Source organism: Pogona vitticeps, chromosome 4 (assembly GCF_051106095.1).
Source record: "Pogona vitticeps strain Pit_001003342236 chromosome 4, PviZW2.1, whole genome shotgun sequence".
In the NCBI taxonomy this organism is placed as follows: Eukaryota; Metazoa; Chordata; class Lepidosauria; order Squamata; family Agamidae; genus Pogona; species Pogona vitticeps.
Genome location: NC_135786.1, coordinates 182,151,517 through 182,171,433, shown reverse-complemented (window position 1 = coordinate 182,171,433; position 19,917 = coordinate 182,151,517). Strand labels below are relative to the sequence as shown.

Genomic DNA, 19,917 nt, shown 5'->3' with positions numbered 1-19,917 from the left:
CAACTGGCCTCACATAAACCAACCAATTATAGCATTTTTCATCTCCACCATGAGAAAATCTTCTGTAAAGCTTATTCATTCAAGATCATGCCACTGAAAAATACCTTGGCTTACAAAAAGGATAGCTCATAACAATTCACTGTTGCTGGGAAAATCAATTTTCTTCTAGCTATGATTGCAGCTAAGCTCAGACAGTCTCAGAAACTTGGTGTGGGGGTGAGTTACATAATCATCCATGCTAATAAAAAAGTTCTAGTACTTCCACCTTGGGAGCAAAGGTTAATCTCAGGTTGCTGTCCAGAGCCAGAACTTCACAGGCTTTTGCATAAATTTTATTTTGTATAATTGCCAAGATAAGATGATAAAAAGGCCCCAAGATACCATCTAAACCATTCTTGCTGTTATTATGAATGTGTGTGTTATTATTATAATAAAAACCTATGCATGAAGATTCCTAGAACAGTGTTGCTCTTTTGTGGTAGCATACTGTGAATATGAAGACTAGGAACTTGGGTCAGACTTTTAATTGGGACCATTCCTTTCTAGCAACAACCATCACAGGAGCTGCAATGTACAGGTTAGTTCTGCATTTTGACCAAAGTTTCCTAAATCCTAATCCTTTGGGTCTGCTGTTGGTGCTCATTCAGTCTAGCTCAGCTGGGGGTTAATGCACTGCCCAAGTTCATTTCATTGTCTTCGTCAGCTAACTATGTTGTATTATACTGCTGGAGATGAGAGAAGTTAAAACAAACCATTTCCTGATAGCTGGAGTTTGGTGTATACAATACAGCTTTTCTGAAGACCTCACAAGAAGGATAGAAATAATGGATGAATTCTCTTGAAATGATATAGAAAAATATTAATGCATTTCAAATAATACGGAAGGGTAAATCTCATAGGCCAACCTAGTTATCACATTCATTTTAATTATTCTGAACAAACACCATAAAGATAGCAGCCGTACTGGCTAATTACTTGACTATGTTTTAATAGCCAGTAGAAAATAATCTAATTAATTCCCCAGTGTTTCACTGTTGAAGTTTCCACTTAAATAGCTATTTCATGGATCCCTAACTCAACAGCAAAAGGTGGCCGATACCAATTAATGGACAGTAGTTTGGTTTTCCAATTCATTTACAACAGAGAAATTTTAAATGGATCCAGGATGATTTAAGGTTTCAACAGAAGATTATCTATATAATTTGATTTTTAAAAATGTTCCTAAATTCATTTTGAGTTTATGCAATGTTCTCCATTACATATTCCACATCTTTCTCTGTCTTTTGGGCTTTCTCAGTAAATGGGCATGTCAGTATGGAGGTTTTCTTAGTTATGCCTTTGAGTTCTCAGTAACAAAGCTTAGGGTCAAATCTCTTCTGGTGTGGAAAAACATTGAGGTAGTTTCCTTGGAATAGTAGTGCTATGAGCTTGCTTGCAATCTGATGTGATTACATCAGAGCAAATTACTAAGGAAAGAGAGAGGTGGGGGCAAAATACATGTTTTAATTATGTGCCATTTGTTTTTATTTTTTAACTCTTTGCAGATCCCTACACTAGTGTTCTGCTTTTTTCCAGTCATCCATGTTTATACTATTCGTTCACCATCCTCTTGATCTGTCTTTGCTTTCAGTCATAGTACCATATACCAAATTCCTGTTTATGTTTAGAGGAAAGGCCAAATTTTCCCACAGCCTCCAAGCTAACTACTATACAATTCATTAGTTAATGTTTATTTCCTGCTTTAGTAAACCAAATCTTAGATATGATGTCAGCTCTGGGAGGTGAAACAGATCAAACATTGCACGTATGAAACAGGAGCCTATTAAACAAATAAGAGAGTATAATATCCCTTTTAAATTACCCCTACAGAAGTTAGTAAACATGTTAAACAATGACTGAGGAACAGAAGAAAATGTAAACAACAGAAAGAAATAACCATGGAAGTCCTAGAAAATTAAAATCAGTTGTTTCTAGAATTTTGTCATTTGAAGTCTTGAAGGTGCTACTATGTTCTAAGAATAGGGCAACTACCTGATTTGATGAGAATAAAATGCAGAGTAAGCTGAAATTATAAAGGTCTCATAGGACTCAGAAGAGATAATGAAATGACATAATTCAAAGTTACAGTGACTGAACTTCAAAGTAACAGCTGTATTGGTCTGCTTCAATATATATTACAAGCACAAAGCAAAAAACAAAGGTTTTTGTGGCACCTTGAAGACTAAAAAGTTCATTTTGTGTGAACTTTGGTGGGTTACAATCCACTTCTTCAGACATACAGAATACAATACCACATATTGGCCACATCCGTATATCCTGTATATGTATGTAGCGAGGATCAAATGAAGCAGACACAGATAAAGAACTTTCAGAGTGACAATAGTTTAGGTAATGATTTTTTAAATGATTTATTAACTAAGCACCCTGGCAATACAGAAGAACTTGCTAATGTAAATTGCTTTGAAGTGTTGAGAGTTTTGCTTTCAGGAAAGAGTTGCAGAGCCCTAATAAGGGTGAGGCAGGTACAGGGAACTAGGAAACTCTGTATTGAGGCTAGTAAAGAATTTATTGCTGACATAAAGACCATAATAACAGCAAAACTCCAGCAAGTGTTGGCCATTTTCATTCATCTTCTCAATGCCAAAATGGCCTAGACAGGTGGGCCAAGAGTTGTGATCAGCACCAACTCTAGTGTTAAAGTCTCCGAGGATGAACAGCAGCTCTCTTTCAGGGACTTTTTTGATAGTAGATGCCAGATTGTCATAGAATTTGTCTTTGACTTCTGTTGTGGATGACAGTGTTGGTGCATATGCACTAATGAGAGTCCTGCTGATGAGTGGAGTTGCAGAGACAGGATTCTTTCACTCTCCACAGTAGGTGGAACAATGGATCTCAGCAGAGTATTTCTGACCGCAATGCCAACACCATATTCCCTGCTCTCATTCAATGGTTTTCCCTGCCAAAAGAATGAGATGTTTTTTTCTTTGACAGATCCCATGTCTGGCAATCTCGTCTCTTGCAGGGCAACAATGTCCAACTGCAGTCTACTCAGTTCCATATCGATGACAGCTGTCTTGCGCATGTCATCTATTTCCTGCAGATCGTCAGAAAAGCCAGGGGTCATTGTCCGAATATTCCAGGTGCTCAACTTTTGGGCATAAGTTTTCTTATGATTGTTGTATGGTGCAGGGTTATTGATCTGCTTATCGGCTTTCACCCTATCTAGTGAGGTGCAGTGACTTCTCCCATAATCAGAAGTAGCCCCTGGCATCATTCTCTACGCCAATCGAGCAAAGACTTATAACCAGTAACTGCTACTTCCTGTGTTATTTCAACACTGTATGCGAAGCTAGAGTGTCCTCTCCAGAGCACGAAGCCTGGGTAAAAAAATATGAAGGATAGGCTGTTACCCAAGCAGGAAATCCCCCCTCTCCATGTCACTGAAATAGTCCAATGGAAAGGCAAGAGCCAATACAACTGGTTCCAGCGACGTTGCAGGAGTTGCCAGAATGACACGAACTGCCTCCAGGACTCCGGCTCCAGATTTTGCCTCAAGGTTAACTTCTGAAGCCTTTTCCATCAGTGAATATAGCCACAAGGCAGTGGAGGTTTGAAATCAAGTTTTCCCTCTGACAAGCCCCACCTACCTGGCCTGCTCCCTAAGAGTGCAGAGATTAGAACACAGGCCTCCAGCTGCCGAACGTTGTCTTCCAAGAGGACCACCAACTAACACTTAGAGCATTTCTAGCCAGGCACCTCTTTGGCAAGAAATATAGTCATTATATCTAATGACTAAAATAAATGCACTGTTATTCCTCCTATTTCTTGTTATTTACCAAAATAACTACTGTGGAAATTATTGTTATAGGGGGACACACTTTTGTATTCTTGTCTCTCGTGCAAAAATAGCTAGTTACAATTCAGAAGAATTGGTTGTGCTGAGGCTACAATTTTGCCAAATTAAACAATTTTTGAGCTATAAAAAGACTGCAGATAATACAGTACTGGCTTATTAATATAAGTAGTATATGGCTATAATGTATTATATATGCCATTCTGAAAGCCAATGTGGTGTAAAGGATAACAAAGGTAAAGGTAAAGGTTCCCCTTGACAATTGTTGTCCAGTTGTGTTCGACTCTAGGGGCGGTCTCATCCCCGTTTCCAAGCCATAGAGCCAGCATTTTGTCCGAAGACAATCTTCCATGGTCACATGGCCAGTGCGACTTAGACACGGAACGCTGTTTACCTTCCCACCGAGATGGTACCTATTTATCTACTTGCATTTGCATGCTTTCGAACCGCTAGGTTAGCGGGAGCTGCGACAAGCAACGGTAGCTCACTCCGTCGCGTGGATTCGATCTTACGACTGCTGGTCTTCTGACCCTGCAGCACAGGTTTCTGTGGTTTAGCCCACAGCGTTGGACTAATATTCAGAAGATTTGGGTTCTTGGCTAGGAATTTGAACCTACTTTGCTATTCACTGGGGGTGGAAACCAGACCTTGAGCTTCTCACATACCTTGAAAATCTTATTAGGATCATTTAAGTCAGAAGGAACTTGATGGCAGATAATAACATATAGCTTTCTACATATCAATAACCTAGCTTTCCCTGCAGCCTTGTGTATAGCCAAAAATATCTTTTTGTTGGCAATACACTATTTTTAGTGCATGCAACTCCTTCCTCAAAGCAAAATAATCTTTGTATAAACACTTCAAAGTCAGCCTGATTATTGTGCACCAGCAAACAGACAATTGCTAGGAAATTTATGTAATTTGAAAATTCTGCATTATAGGAAAGTGTTTTTTTAAAATAAAGTTCTATGGTCCTGGTACAAAAGCCAAAATCGGTATCCCTTTCATTTTGGCTCCACAGCCATGTGCATAAACTGTACCCTAAATATTGTCCTCCTTGTGTCTTGAGAAAATAGATTGAAAGCCATTAAAATTCACATAACTAATGCTGTTAGTTTTAAGGGCAACACAACACTTTTGTTTTTGCTTTAGGTTGTAACTGAAACCAACAGACATCAATTAAATGTCAGTCTATGTGTCTGATGTGACTGTCCAACTAATGTTTGGGGCCCCGCACATACTCACATGGCATTTTGTAACTCTTGGTCTATTAGTCAGCTGCTTCATCTACACTATTAAAGAGCAAACAAAAACATTGGGATAATCTATGTTAATGTCCCCCAAGAAGCATCATATCCATTTGAAAAGCATAGTTTTCAATCTCCTTAAACACAGAATGGAATCTTCTAAGTTGTAAAAGCTGTAAAAGTTTATTCATTGATTCCAATATACATTGATACATTGAATGATGGCAGCTACAGACAGTATGCAGACATAAGATGAAGAAAATGTGCACTTTAAAATTTAACTTTTACAGTTACGGTTGATGAATAAATTGTTAAAAAAAATCTTTTGAAAGAGTCATTTATGCTGGGAAATGTTACATCTTGCTTTTGTAACAGATGTGTTTAATTTAATTTTATTTATTTATTTATTAGATTTCTACCCCACCCCCAGACAGTGTCTACTCGGGGTGGCTTAAAAATATCATAAAATATCATAAACATTAAACAACTGAATCAATAATATAGTATATTCAAGATGCCAAATCTTTAAATGGCCAAATCTTTCAAGAGCCAAATCTTTAAATGGCTATTAAAAACACCCAGCAAGGGTTCCAGGCAGATCTCTGTTGGAAGGCTTTTCCATAGTCAATTTTTAATTGATAAATTCACCTTCTTAGGACGTAAATATCCCAAGTCATAATTACAAGTTTTTTCAAAAGTAGTTCTTTGAATGCTGTTGCAAATTATATACCTAAAAAGTAATTCTTACTGCTAGTAAGTAATTCTTAATGCACACATAACTTTTTAAAAGTTTTTCCCCAGACTGTTTCAATGGCAAGATTAATTCGTTATATATAATATCCATAAAGATTATGCAGACTTTCTGTCCTCTAGACAGGAGCTTCTACCATCAGTACACACTTCTGTGTTTTCAGTCAGCTCAACCACAAACTCAGATGACACATTTACCACAGGGGTACCTTGCAACATTTTATTGCGGGGCCCTCACTTTTGTGCAGCAAATGCTGGAGAGAAGTCATATGTTCCAATCATTGCTCACTTGTGAACTTTCAGAGCCATATGGCAGGCAACTGCTGGACATCAGAACATTAAACTAGTGGATGCTGATCTCCTTCAGCAAGCTTTTCTCTGTAGATGTTGAAATCCTTATCCATAGTGATTGCCACTGCACACATGGTGTGTGTGTGTGTGTGTGTGTGTGTGTGTGTGTGTGTGTGTGTGTGTGTGTGTTTGTGTGTTGTAGGTGTTTAATTTTTCATTGACTTCTGAAAAAAAATGCTTTCTTCGTGTGAACTCTCTAGTCAGGCACTTATCCCTTCTCTTTTATGTGTTCTTGAATGTTTAGTGAAGATGGAGAAACAAAATGCTTCCTAATTTGTCCTAGAGTAGATATGGGCTCTTATGGGTACCCTCTTTATTATTAACAATAATCTCAGTTTCATCTGTTATGGAATTGTTCATACAACACTGCATTTAATCTAAAAGTAATTTTCTCCAGGATCTTGACATCAAGATGTTTTATATGTATGTACTTTTATAGTACTGTATCTTTTATAGTCTAGTTTTAGAAGAGGTAGCTGTGTTAGTCTGTGCAAGCGTATCAGGCAAAAACAAAGTAAACATTAAAAAACAAAAACGTCCTGGCATCTTAAAGACTGTTATATTTTAATATTAACTTTCCTGGATCGTCTAGATTTCAAAACAGAATGTGACCATCTTGGAAATCCAAAACGTCCTATGAATGCTCTTCTTCAGTGCTACCATATCTTGAGCTTGTGAAAAGAACAGCATGATTTCGCCTCAGCTCTGTCACCTCTATTTCTTGTAACCCCGTCCACAGCACAATCTTTCCAAACCACAGAAGTGGTGAAGAGGTTGCTCCTAAAATTTTCTCCTTGGACCGGACCCAAGGGTAGTGGGAGGGGGGGTGTCTTTTTCAGATAACAGTTGTTCGACCTTTGAAGAATTCCACTGCATTTCCTTCTTGCTTTGGGACGGCAAACAGTCTTTGAGTTTTCCCTTGAGGGAAAACTTTGCAATGGAAGACAGAAAGAGAACGAGAGCTGGGCTTCCTTCAGCATCTGTGCCTGAGGAATTCCTTCAGGTTTCTAATTTCCTTGGAAGCGCGGGTCCTGCTTTGCGCGAGGCGTGTGTTGGGGGGCGGTGTTTTTTTTTTTTTTTTGAAGCTATGCTAATTTAGCTGCTCTGGCAGGAGGAAGCGCCTTGTCTCGCCTGCCCAGCGACCGCCAGCAGCCAGGCGGCGAGGTTGTGGTGGTGGTGGGGGGGAGAGAGGCAAGGCAAAGCAGGGGTCTCTTAAAGGGCAAGGCCATGCCTTGGCTTTTCTGACCGCGTCCCTTTGATCCGAGTAGCCGAGCCGTTCATGCCGAAGGCGAACTTCTCCGTCGGCGGGCCCGTTTCGTGAGCAAGACATGCGCCTCCGATAATGGAGATCAAAGACTCGGGCAGCGTGGTTCTGACAGCCTACCATTCTTACACTCCATCCCGGCTGCCCGGTCGAGGGGAGGCGAACTTCACTCCCGGGAGTCCCCCTCCTAGCCGGTCACCTCTCAGGTAAAGCGCGCCAGAGAGAGAGAGAGAGAGAGAGAGAAAGCCTTGAGAAGCGCTTGTCGCCTGGCGAGAGCTTTTGTCCTTAGGAAATGGCTCGAGGAAGGTCACTTATCCCTCAGCAGGCTGCTTGTAGCGCCGGACGCTGCCGTTGTGTGTGTGTGTGTGTGTGTGTGTGTGTGTGTGTGTGAGTGTGTGTGGAGAGAGAGAGAGAGAGAGAGAGAGAGAGAGAGAGAGAGAGAGACTGGGAGAGTCTTGAGTCACCCTTTGTGAGGAATTCCAACCGCCTCCCCCCCCCCCCGCGTGTGCGTGTTTGCTATGCCAGCTTTTTCTTATTGTTTCATGCTTAGCCTCCACCGGGGGGAAATCTCTCTTTCTTTTTTTTCCTTCTTTTTGAACTGCGTGTTCGTAGTGAGCCCGAGACAGGGAAGTGCTGGCGAGGGTCAGCGGAGTGGCGTCGGTCAAAGCAGCTCGGTTTAAAGTCGTGGGAGAGCTGCTGCGGGATCAAGTTTATTTGCTGAGATTAGTATCAAGATAACCCGCTGCGAAGTAATGAGCGGAGCGGCCAGGGGGAAATGGTCACTTATTGACAAGGTGCGCAATTCAGCAACACACGCGCACAGAGAGAGAAGGCAATCAGCATTTCATTTGTATTTTGAAGGTTATGCTTGCCTCTGTAGTAAGCGCAGCGCAGTGCAGTGCATGTTCTCTTAGAAGTTCTGTCCGATTGCGTTCATTCATACTTATTCTCATAGTAAGTGTGTATAACGATGTAGACTAAATGCCTTATCCTTTATCACTGTATACGCACTTTATTTATTTATTTATTTATTTATTTATTTATTTATTTATTTATTTATTTATTTATTTATTTATTTATTTATTTATTTATTTATTTAATATCCCGCCTATCTGGTCGGATTAGGACCACTCTAGGCGGTCCTAATACATAGGCATTATGCATATAAATGACTCCTAGCCTTTCTCATTCCACTGGATGAGTAAAAATAATTTCAGCAGCGAAGCACTGAATAAAAGCAGGGGTAGAAGACACCCAATTCATTATAAAATATCTAGCACACACAAACTCACAAGAGGTCATTTGTAAGAGGTTTCCTCCAACCACCAGTATTTTTCCCCTGAGGCAGAAATTTCACAACGTTTGTGTGCATCTTGGCAACATTCCTTGCATTTGTCCCAGATAAATTTGCTGATATAGGAAATCGTTTCAGTAATGTCTTTGCTAGCAACACCTTTGCTCTCAGTAAAACTGACCTTTCTTCTAAATATGAAGCTGATTGCAGCTAAGGGCTGCAAATGGTATGTACGAGAAGGTTTCTAGTGCATGAAGGTTTCTAGTGCTGTTGCAGTTTGGGACCGCCCTATAAGTTTTGTGCTATGGAAATTTTTAGAAATAAGTTTAAATGTGTTTCTGATAAGTGGAATATTAAAAGTAAGTAAAAGTAAGGTGTTAAAATAGCAGAAGAGGGAATATCATAAATATCTTTCAAATTATAGAGTTTGAGGTAAATAAGTGTAACAACCTGGTTCTACTTATGAAACTGATATTTCATTCAACATTTTGTTCTGTTTCCATATATCTGACAAAGTGGAGGTGTCCACAAAAGCTCACATTAAAATATAATAGTCTTTAAGGTGCCACAAGTTTTTGTCTTGTCTTGTTTTGTTTCGTTTCTCTGAATTTTTCCTAATAAACCTGGTGCTACTTTCTCTGTACTTTAACAATGGCCAGTGCACATTTTATGGCAACCATGTTGTGGCCAAGTCAATTTTAAAGTGGTGGTCATCATTGTGTGTCAATGTAGAAAGACTGGGAAATTTTATTCTTCCAGGGAACTTTCTGAATGGCCTTTGATAGGTTAACGGCATCTTCTCTGTCTCATTTTCTGTTCTTAACATGAAATAGCCGACTAATGGTCATAATTAGTTTTCTGCTACTTTAGATTTATTTTACAGCACATTTATTTCACAGTAGTTGATAGTAAGGTCATAGTAAGTTCATGGTAATTGCACCTGATACTGTGAGTTATAGTAAATGGTTATTTTGTGTAATATATAATGGTTGTTAGTTGACTGGCAGATCCAGATTTGGATGAGTGAGATATAAATTTAGCAAATAAGTGAAATCCTTACATGGCTGCATAAGTCAATAGCAGAGTGTGATGGCCTAGAATATGAGTAGTGTGGACTGCTAGGGTGTAATGGATTCATTGAAGAATGTTCTGCCTTCCCACCTTCAGTATCAAGAAAGACAATCCTGCCTTTGAGGACTTCTCTCGTGGTGAGATACACAAGTTGTTTCTTCATCAAGAAAGGCCCTGTATACCCTATCTTGTCCAAGGAGAAGAGCCTGTTACAAGCACAAATACAGTGGTACCTCGACTTACGAACTTATATCCATATTGGAACTGCGTTTGTAAGTTGAAATGTTCTTAATTTGAAGCACCGTTTCCCATTGAAATGAATGGGAATGGGATTAATCCGTTCCGGCATTTAAAAAAAAAATTACCAAAAATAAAAATAAAAATAAATAGAGCATGTCCCACGCTGGGACTGCAAACACACACACACACACACACACACACACACACACACACACACACACACACACAAATCCAAAAACAAGACAACACAGCAAAGAAACATAACCCTCCCCCAGTCCAAACCCACCTTCCAAAACCAACCCAGAACAGTTTTTTAAAGGAAAAAGCAGCTCTTTAACAGTCCTCAGTCTCCTCAGCCTCCTGGGCTTCCACTGCTGCTGTGACTGCCGCCACTGGGAGGCTTGAGCCTGGTGGGGGTGCTTCGGCCGCTCGCCTCCCAGCTCGCCTTCCACTTGCTCCGCGCCACCCTCCGTGGGCCGATGGTGGGAAATTCAAATGGCGGAGGGTGGTGAGGAGCGAGCAGGAGGCGGGCTGGGAGGCGAGCAGCTGAAGAAACCCGGCCAGCTCAAGCCTCCCAGCGCTCCGCTGCCTCCACCAGAGCACCCAGGAGGCTCAAGCCTCCTGGCTCTGGGTCACCCTCACTGCATCCCTTTCCCTAACAGCTGGGGTGGAAGAGCTACAAAGAAGCAGCCTCTTCGCCACCAACAGTTAGTACACTAAATTCAAATTTCCTGCCCTTTCTCCCTGCCTTTTTGTGTTTTTAAGTCGAAGCTCCATTCGCAAGTCAAAGAAAAATTTTGCAAACATTAATAGGTTGAAATGTTCATAGGTAGGGATGTTTGTAAGTTGAGGTTCCACTGTAAATACCACTGCTGCTGTCTCTTGCATTGCCTGTGGTGACTGTGGATTTCTACATATATAGGGCTGCAAGAGAGAAAACTCCACTCCAAGCATGTTGGTATATGACAGCCTGTACTGACATGTGTCTTCTGGAAAGTTCCACAGCAAAATATCATGTCTGTTCAACCAGATGAGTGAAAACGAGGAGTGTTCTCATGCTACCACACTTGTGTTTGGTTTATTAGGCAATAGAAGTAAGATTCTAGAGTGTACCAGCATGTTTTTTTGTTTATGGATGTGTACTTTCTCAGTTCATGTAAACTAGGCTATATAGCTTATTTGATCCCAAGGAAGAGTTCCATTGATTTAAAAGATAGCGTTCAGAACATGTGTAACTGCCCTCTCAAAATGTATGACTTTTTAAAAAATCCAGTTCTGTCCATGTTTACTCAAATGGAAGTTCCACTAAACTGACTGAGCTTAATTCATGGAAGGAGATATATGGATTACATCCTTATAAGTGCTGTATTTAGTGATGTATTTACATATATAATAAGTTCTGTCTGAAGTGTACTTTCAGACTCCTGAATTTGCCAGGTTTATACCTTGAGAAATTGAAATGACTCAATAATACATTTCCATTCTTTTATGGATGAAATGATTATTTCTTTGTTAAGGAGTAAAAAGACTATGGATTGGATCCAGAGTTCCCATTGGCACAATTCTCCCTATCTTTATATTTCTTCTGGTAGAAGCCTATACATACTGTTCCAGAGGTCCTGAAACTCTGTTGCAAGTTCAGCACAGTGAGCATTGGCAAAAATATCTCACTTCCCTTCCCTTCCCTTCCCTCTGCTAAAGGCTGGTCCCAAATGCAACCAGGAGTAATCCTACCAGTCTGGATCTTTTCCTTTTTGCCAACTATAGTGGATGCCGTTGTGTCCCTGCAGTGCTGCCTGGGGTCTGCAATGGATGCAGGAAAATGGGCTGAGGCTGAACCCGGACAATATGGAGGTCCTGAGGGTGGGTGGGCCTAGCACTAGCGGTTTGGAGGGGGTGACTCTCACCGCGAAGAGTGAGGTGTGCAGCTTGGGGGTCCATCTGGACCAGGCATTTGCCTTGGAATCCCAGGTAACATCAGTGGTCCGCACTGCTGTTCCATCTCTGGCGGATAGCCCAGCTACGCCCCTATCTAGATGGTGGGTCGCTCACCACTCTGGTCCATGTGCTCGTAATCTCAAGATTAGACCACTGTAATGCTCTTTTCCTTGGGCTGGCTTTGAGAACTATGCGGAAACTCCAGATGGTACAGAATGTGGTGGCCAGACTTCTTACTGGGGTAAGGAAATACCAACATATTACTCCCACTCTGGCCACCTTGCACTGGCTGCCCATTTGGTTCCATGTAGATTTCAAAGTTTTAACACTTACGTATAAAGCCCTAAACGGTTTAGGGCCTCGTTACCTGACGGAATGCCTTCTCCCACCTAGGTCTACCCATATCACTCGATCTATCCAGGAGGTGAGAATGAGGAGCCTAACGCCGAGGAAGGCCCAGAAGGAAAAAATGAGAAGCCGGGCCTTCTCGGCAGTGGCTCCTCATCTTTGGAATAGCCTCCCTCCTGAGATTCGTATGGCCCCTTCTCTGGGCATCTTCAAATGCCAACTGAAAACCTGTCTGTTTAAGCAAGCCTTTCCTCCATCCACCGCCTGATTTTGTTCTCTGAGCCTTTTCCCATCTGGATTATTGTGGGTTTTTTTTGTTTTTGTTTTTTTAGTAAAATGTTGTTATGATTTTAAATTGTATTAGATTTGATATGTTGTTACCCGCCCAGAGTAGTCGGTACGATTAGATGGGCGGGCTATAAATGTAACAAATCAATCAATCAATCAATCAGTCTAGCCCAATGAGTTTAGAAGAACATTTCTGCTGTTCAGCCAAGAAGTAGATTTTATGCACAAACTTCCACCAATAGCTTCAAAACTTGTTTGTGTGCTGACATCTCTGAAATATCCAAGAATGAATACAAATAAGATATTGTTTGTAAATTATCCATCAATAATATGTTAAAAGACAGACCCTAAGGCAAGCAATATATTTTAAAAAATTACAGAAGCTTCTGCATTTAAAAAAAAATGCACACACATTGTTCAGGAATGGCTCTGCTAGTAACATTGCCCACTTCCTGCAGCTGTCTGGTCGCAATAACTAGTTTTTGCCATATGGGCAGTCAAAAACTCCATCTGTGTTTCCAAAACATGCTGTGTAAAGAGGTTGTATTACCTCAGCATGTGGTCCAAAGGAATGCAGAATGAATGAAAGCAAGTGTAGATGTAGTTTTAGCAATGGCTAAAAAAAGTTTTTGTTTAAATTAGTGTCCCTTTTCCTTTTTCAGATTCTTTATTATTTGTTTTGTTGTCCTCTTCCTAATATTACTGTAATTGAATCACACTGTATTTATTGTAATACGCTCATTTCTTGCAGCATTAAGACAACAATATACAAAAAGAAGACCAAAAAGTACCATTTTTTCCGTATGTTTGAGAACATAAGGTAACAAGACCTTAAAGTTCAATTTACAGCTAAGGTTACAATGGTTCAAAATTCTATATGAATTCAGCAGAATAATTTGAAATTGATTTTCCAGATGTTTGAAGTGTATATTGTATTGTTAATCAGCATATTTTCTTCTCTTGCCCCTCTCAAGATAGTAATTTTTTTAATCAATAAAGTGAACATTAAATTTTAACTTAGTGACATAGTGACTTAGGACATCAAGATAAGGTTTATTATAAGGTATATTATGACAGAAATAAGTCTAGCTTCCACCCGGCTTATTTATTCTCTTTCATCTATATGGCCATGAAGATTTTACTCAGTGCCTCAACCCTGAACAGTGGTTAATCAGAAGATAACTTGTTAAAAATCAAAGAAGAATTCTAAACTATGGTTTGAAATTAGCTTGATTTAAATAATAACCATCTTCATCATCATGTGCTGTCAGATCAATTCTGACTTATGGCGAATCTTTTCAGAGTTTTCCAGGTAGAGAATACTTAGAAGTAGGTTCCTATACTCTTCTTCTGGGGGTGTCCTGGGACTGCCAACTTGCCCAAGGCCACACAGGCTGGCTGTACTCGCAGGAGGCACAGTGGCACATTGAACTCTCAATCATACTTAAACTACCATGCTATCCAGCCACCTTTGTTTTAAATAAACTATAGTTAAAACAATGCACCAACTTTCAATCACACAACAAATTACAGCTCATCAAAAATAGAAGTAAAAATTTTGGAATGACTCCTTGCTATGGCAATGGAATGGGGAAGCATGTGTATATATGGGGAGGCTAAGACCATTCTCACAATAATGGTTTATCATTGCATCTGAACATTGCCAGTGGCAATCCTCTCATTCTACTGCTTCCAAGATGTGTGTAAGTTAATATACCAGAGTAGTTTCTTTTATTTTAATTGTGTTTTATTAGTATGATGTGTTTTCAGAAAATAAACAAAAAAATTATGAAGTCCATTAACTATTCTGAGCTTCAGCCACATGATCTACATTTAGGATTCTTAGATATACTAATAATTCTGGGCAAGGTGTTGGAATGTGTGGTGGTTGAGCAACTCCAGGCTCTCCTGGAGGAAACAGATTATCTAGATCCATTTAAATCGGGTTTCAGGCCGGGTTATGGGACGGAGACTGCATTGGTCACCCTGTTTGACGACCTTTCCCGGGAGAGAGACAGTGTGACCCTGTTGGTTCTCCTGGACCTCTCAGCGGCTTTCAACACCATCAATTATGGTGTCCTTCTGGACAGATTGGCTGGGATGGGAATGGGAGGCACCGTTTTACAGTGGTTCTGCTTCTACCTGGCTGATCGAGTCCAGGCAGTGGTGCTGGAGGACGGTAGACCTGATCCATGGTGGTTTTGTCATAGGGTATCTCAGGGCTCTATACCATGCTATTCAATATCTACATGAAACCGCTGGGGGAGGTTGTTAGGAGGTTTGGGCTGGTGAATCAGTAATATGCTGATGTCACCCAGTTCTACCTCTCATTCTCTACCAATTCAGGTGTGGCAGTCCAAGCTCTGAACTCATGCCCGGACTCAATGCAGAGGTCCCCAACCCCCGGTCCGTGGCCCAGTGCTGGGCCGTGGCCTGAGCCGGACTGGGCTGTGGAGAGAGACCTTCCCCTCACCCCCGCACACACTCCCCCCACATAGCCTGCATTCCTGCACCCACATGAGCACTCCCCCACCCTTCACACATGCGCATGAGTGCCCCCTGAGTGCCACACTGCCCTTTGCGCATGTACATGAGCGCGAGCACACCAGCACAAGCACCCCCACTCCTTTGCGCACATGCTCCTACACCCAGGTCTGACCCTGGAAGCCCAAGGTCAGACCCATCAGCGTCCAGCAATTTCGTCATCAAACGGAGCACCCGTTAAGCGAGACACCACTGTAAAGCCCTAAATGGCTTTGGACCTGGTTACCTAAAGGACGGCCTTCTTCCATATGGGCCTGCCCGTCCTCTAAGATCAGGCCAGGCATCCCTTCTGAAGGTGCCATCCCTGAAAGAGGTGAGGGGGGTGGAATGCTGAAATAGGGCCTTCTCGGCTGTTGCCCCCTAACTTTGGAACACCCTCCCTATAGAGATCCACCTGGCTCCAACACTGTTGGCTTTTCGGCACCAGGCAAAGACCTTTCTGTTTAGCCAGCATTGTAATTAAATAGTATCCTTTAGTTGGTCATATGAGCAGCAGGATTTATTAATAGTAATGTTTTAATGACTGTTTTTAATATATAGTATTATAATATTGCCTAGTTTTAATGGTTTTAATGTTTTTAAAATTTTAATATTGTTGTATGCCACTCAGAAACCATTGGTAATGGTGCAACTTAAAAAATCCTGTAAATAAATAAATATTCCTAGACTGAATACTAACAATTGCTGATATTCATAGATTGATCTGATTTTTTGTTCAGGGCTTCCATTTGCAGTACGCATAGATGGCTCTGTATCTGCCTCCACTTTTTCCTCCTCTGCTCCCAAGTTGGATTGTTCTAGTAAAACTAATAAATTTATTGTGATGTATGCACTCATTGAGTAGAATCAACTGCATCATATCCATGAAGTCTTATTTTTGCTTTTCTTGGTGTTAAGTAGTGGATTCATAACTCCACATCGTAAGTCAGCATGCTTTTATTCAGCATTCCCAGTCAACAAGATAAGGACAAGAACGCTTATTAAAACACACATGTGCTTTTATACAATGCTCACCCAAGGAACCACCCCACTCCCAGTAATTACCTGCAGGTGGCCAACAACCCAATAAACTGCCATGAAATGCAAGGATGACAACAATCTGTAACATTTCAATGAAGAGCCATTATGTATAAAGGATATGGAAGGAGTCATCTATTCACCACACCTGTTACGGTGGTAATCAATATTCCCTCTAATTTTCAGCCCCACTAGGTGGGGCTCTGTCCCTTGTGTGTGCAAGTTCACCCATGCGTATGTGCAATTCTCCCCCATGAGGTTCTGTAGCAACCAGAATCAAAGGGGCTGAAAACTATTACTGTACTGTCAATGTACAAAGGAGGAGGAAGGCTGTGCGGGGGGGGGCAGAGTCATATATGTGCAGGTGCACAACTTATGGGGAACCTTCGTGGTAATGTTAGTTTTCTACATAGGTATTTTCTACAATGGGAACCTTTACCTTTACCTTTATTGGCATGGTCCAAGGAAGGAGGTAATTACGAGATGGGGGTACTCGTATATGAATATGAATATCCCTGCACAGCTGGACCTAACAAGTATGCTGCTGCCGCCTGCTCCACTCTCTTTCCAATCACTCTGGAGTTTGCGGTCGACTAACCACTCCTGGAAGAAGGAGGGAAGATGAGTCTCCCTGCCAGGCTGACAAGTGGATAGCTGTGAGGGGGTGTTCGTATTCCTATACGAACACCCCCATCTCTAGAGGTAATGGTGGAATAAGGTACTGCATGGTCTAGTGGTGGAATAAGGTACTGCATGGTCTGCCTATGCCTAGGTAAAAAACTAATTTTTAAAAAAATTACACTTATAGTATGCTAATATACTTTCTAATAAGGCTGGGACTGCAGCCTTATATCTGGAGAGCACAACTATATCAAGGCTGATGTTTACCATTACCATTATCACTTGCATGCCCGCACTTGATGACTTGTTCTTAAGATTAGCTCTGCCCTAGAATAAAACTAAAATCTCCCCACTCGTGGCAATGTTCAGAAGTCAACGATTTCTTCTCATCTCACGCCCTCAAGGCAGCCTCAGGGCATCTTGGGTCATCACAGTTTTTAAATTTCTGAGAAAAACACAATTTCTTTGATAGTATCAGCCTCACATAGTGTATAGTTGCATTTCTGAATTCCAGCCGTAGTCTCAGTTGCAGAAAATAATTGTTTCTCCCATTCTGCATTAGTCTGATTATATTTTGCAGTACCGTACCCAGTTCTGAGTGCTTTAAGAGAACTTCAGACTAAATTTATTTATTTATTTATTTATTTATTTATTTATTTATTTATTTATTTATTTATTTATTTATTTATTTATTTATTTATTTATTTTATATGCCACCCACTCTACCCAGAGGTCTCTGGGCGGCTTACAGCAATTAAAATTCAATACAATAAAATATAAAATGATTAAAATACAATTAAAATACAATTAAAATTGCCATCATCAGGACACACAGTTGATGTTATTTCAATTAAAAGCCTTCTGGAACAGGAAGGTTTTAACCTGGTGCCAAAATGTCATCAACGTCGGAGCCAGACGAATTTAGTTGTTAATCCCAATTAAAATGGGACTTGATGGCTGAAATCCTGTTGCACAGTTCCATGTTCACAAAGTTGATGATATTATCAGCAGTGGCAGATCACCACCGAGTAAATGTTTCCTTTCATAGTTTTAGGGTGTGTGTGACTTCATCATGTTGTGTACAATTCATGTGCACATTAAATTTGCATTTAATCAGCAGTAGTTTGCCATTGAAGGTGATGTCATCACTGTTGAAAATGCAGAGATGCGCAACAGGATTTCAGCCACTGATTTAATTGCAGAATGTAGACTATGTCAACACTTACATATATCCCATTGATTCTATGGAACTACTTTAAGCAGGAGTAGCAATAGGATTTAAGCTTCTTTCTGTTTAGAGATTTCTGCGCAATATTTTCACTCTGTGAAATAGTTCTATACCAGTTGTTGCACCACCTGCCTTTTGGCTTAACTCAAATCATTTCTTAAATTTGTTTTCTGAATTTATATTGTTTTGTAAAAGATCTGCAACATAGCCTGCATGAGTGTACTGGTAGTACGTAGAGTAGGAGATGGTAAGAGAGCTGGTTCATTCTTTCGAGTTGGATTAAGAATGGCCCATATGAGAGCTCTTAATTGAGGTGTGTGAGAGGCCAGAATAGGGCACCCTAGATCACAGGTAGCTGCATCAATCTCAGAATTTGGGCAGTTTTATGGCAATGATGTTTCCTCTAGCTTCTGGAACTTCTTGAATAATTAGGCTTAGAAGAAACGATGAGAAAGTCTATAGAGAAAAATCTAGGTAGAGTAACACAACAAGGATAATAGCCGGGTGGTTCATGGTGGCCTCTGTTATTAGTAATAATATCTGTACTGAACAAATGTTTATTCCCACTGAGGGTAAGTTGCATGAATACTGTTGTGATCCTGTACATCTGCTGCGATTCATTCAGTGAGTATATGTGCTGGTGTCTATTCAGAAAATACAAGCATTATGAATTTAAAACTGGCAGGCTGCATACACATAATGAGCTGAACAAATGCAAAGGACAGATTACTAATTCATCAGTACCGCATTCAAATAGAATAGAGTAATTTGGAATCCCTGTACCTTGGGGAAATTCTGCAGGGAAAGAATTTGTAAAATCCAAGTGGGAAAAAATGCTGCAGATCTGAAAGGAAACAATACCTAATAGCCATATCCTTTTGATTTCAGAATTACAAAAGTCACTATAAATGAATTAAATTATAAATTAAATGCTAGGTTTATCGTTTCTTTTGTCTTTTATGTTTTATATGCCAGTGATAAGATACATAATTCATGCTGACTTAGTTATTGCTCTCATATTGTTTCTCATAAAGCGCAGATGCCGACAGGGTTCCTTTCTACCTTAACTGAGCCCATTAAGCTAATTGAAAATGAGCCGCGCATGTGTCAGAATGGGTTATTATCAAATTCATTTGTCGTAATTTGAGTGAAATGCTCCCAGAGAATTATTCTTCCAAAGAGAGTTCAGTATGCCTATCAGCTCACTCAAGTCTAAACATTTACTCTATAGTACACACTGTATAAATTTCTTTTTAAAAACCCTTCATTTATTTACTTCTAATTTTACTGATTTATATATTGCAGAGGTTTCTTTCCCCAGAAGTGTCATTTGCTCACATGGTGGCCCACATGAAATGAAATACAGTGGTGCCTCACTTAGTGATGTTAATCCGTTCCAGAAAAAACATCGCTAAGTGATTTAATTGCTAAGCGATTTTAAAAAGCCCATAGGAACGTATTAAAATGCGTTTAATATGCTCCTATGGGCTAAAAACTTACCTTAAAGCAAAATTCCTCCATAGCGGCAGCCATTTTGGGTGCCTCTACAGCAAGGCAAAACAGCTGTGGCCATTTTGCTTTTTGTGGTGGCCATTTTGGAACCACCGATCAGCTGTTTAAAAAAGTTCACTTTGCCATGATCACTCCCCCGCGATCATCGCAAAGCGAATTTTAGCCATAGAGGACATCGCTAAGCGATCGCTCCAGCGATGGCCAAATGTCCATAGCAAAGCGATTTCATCACTCAATGGAGCAATCGCTAAGCAAGGCATCACTGTATTCCTGGTCCAGGGAACTATTGTCTGTTTGAACAAACAATGAACTTAAGCTCATCCTCTTCTTTCCTCCCCCTCATTCCTCCAC

At 40.5% G+C, this 19,917-nt stretch overlaps 1 protein-coding gene across 2 annotated transcripts in view; it reads left to right on the top strand.

Annotated features, from left to right (window-relative positions):
- Positions 1-7,370: 7,370 nt before the first annotated feature.
- Positions 7,371-19,917, top strand: part of ARHGAP28 (Rho GTPase activating protein 28) — a 90,461-nt gene continuing 77,914 nt past the window's right edge. The window contains exon 1 of one of the 2 annotated variants that reach the window (XM_020793485.3): positions 7,371-7,671. In XM_020793485.3, coding sequence (XP_020649144.3) covers positions 7,544-7,671 — 128 coding nt within the window. In that variant the 5' untranslated portion in view covers positions 7,371-7,543. Of the gene's footprint in view, positions 7,672-8,145; positions 8,260-19,917 lie in introns of those variants that run through there. The other variant, XM_078391542.1, reaches the window with a different exon arrangement.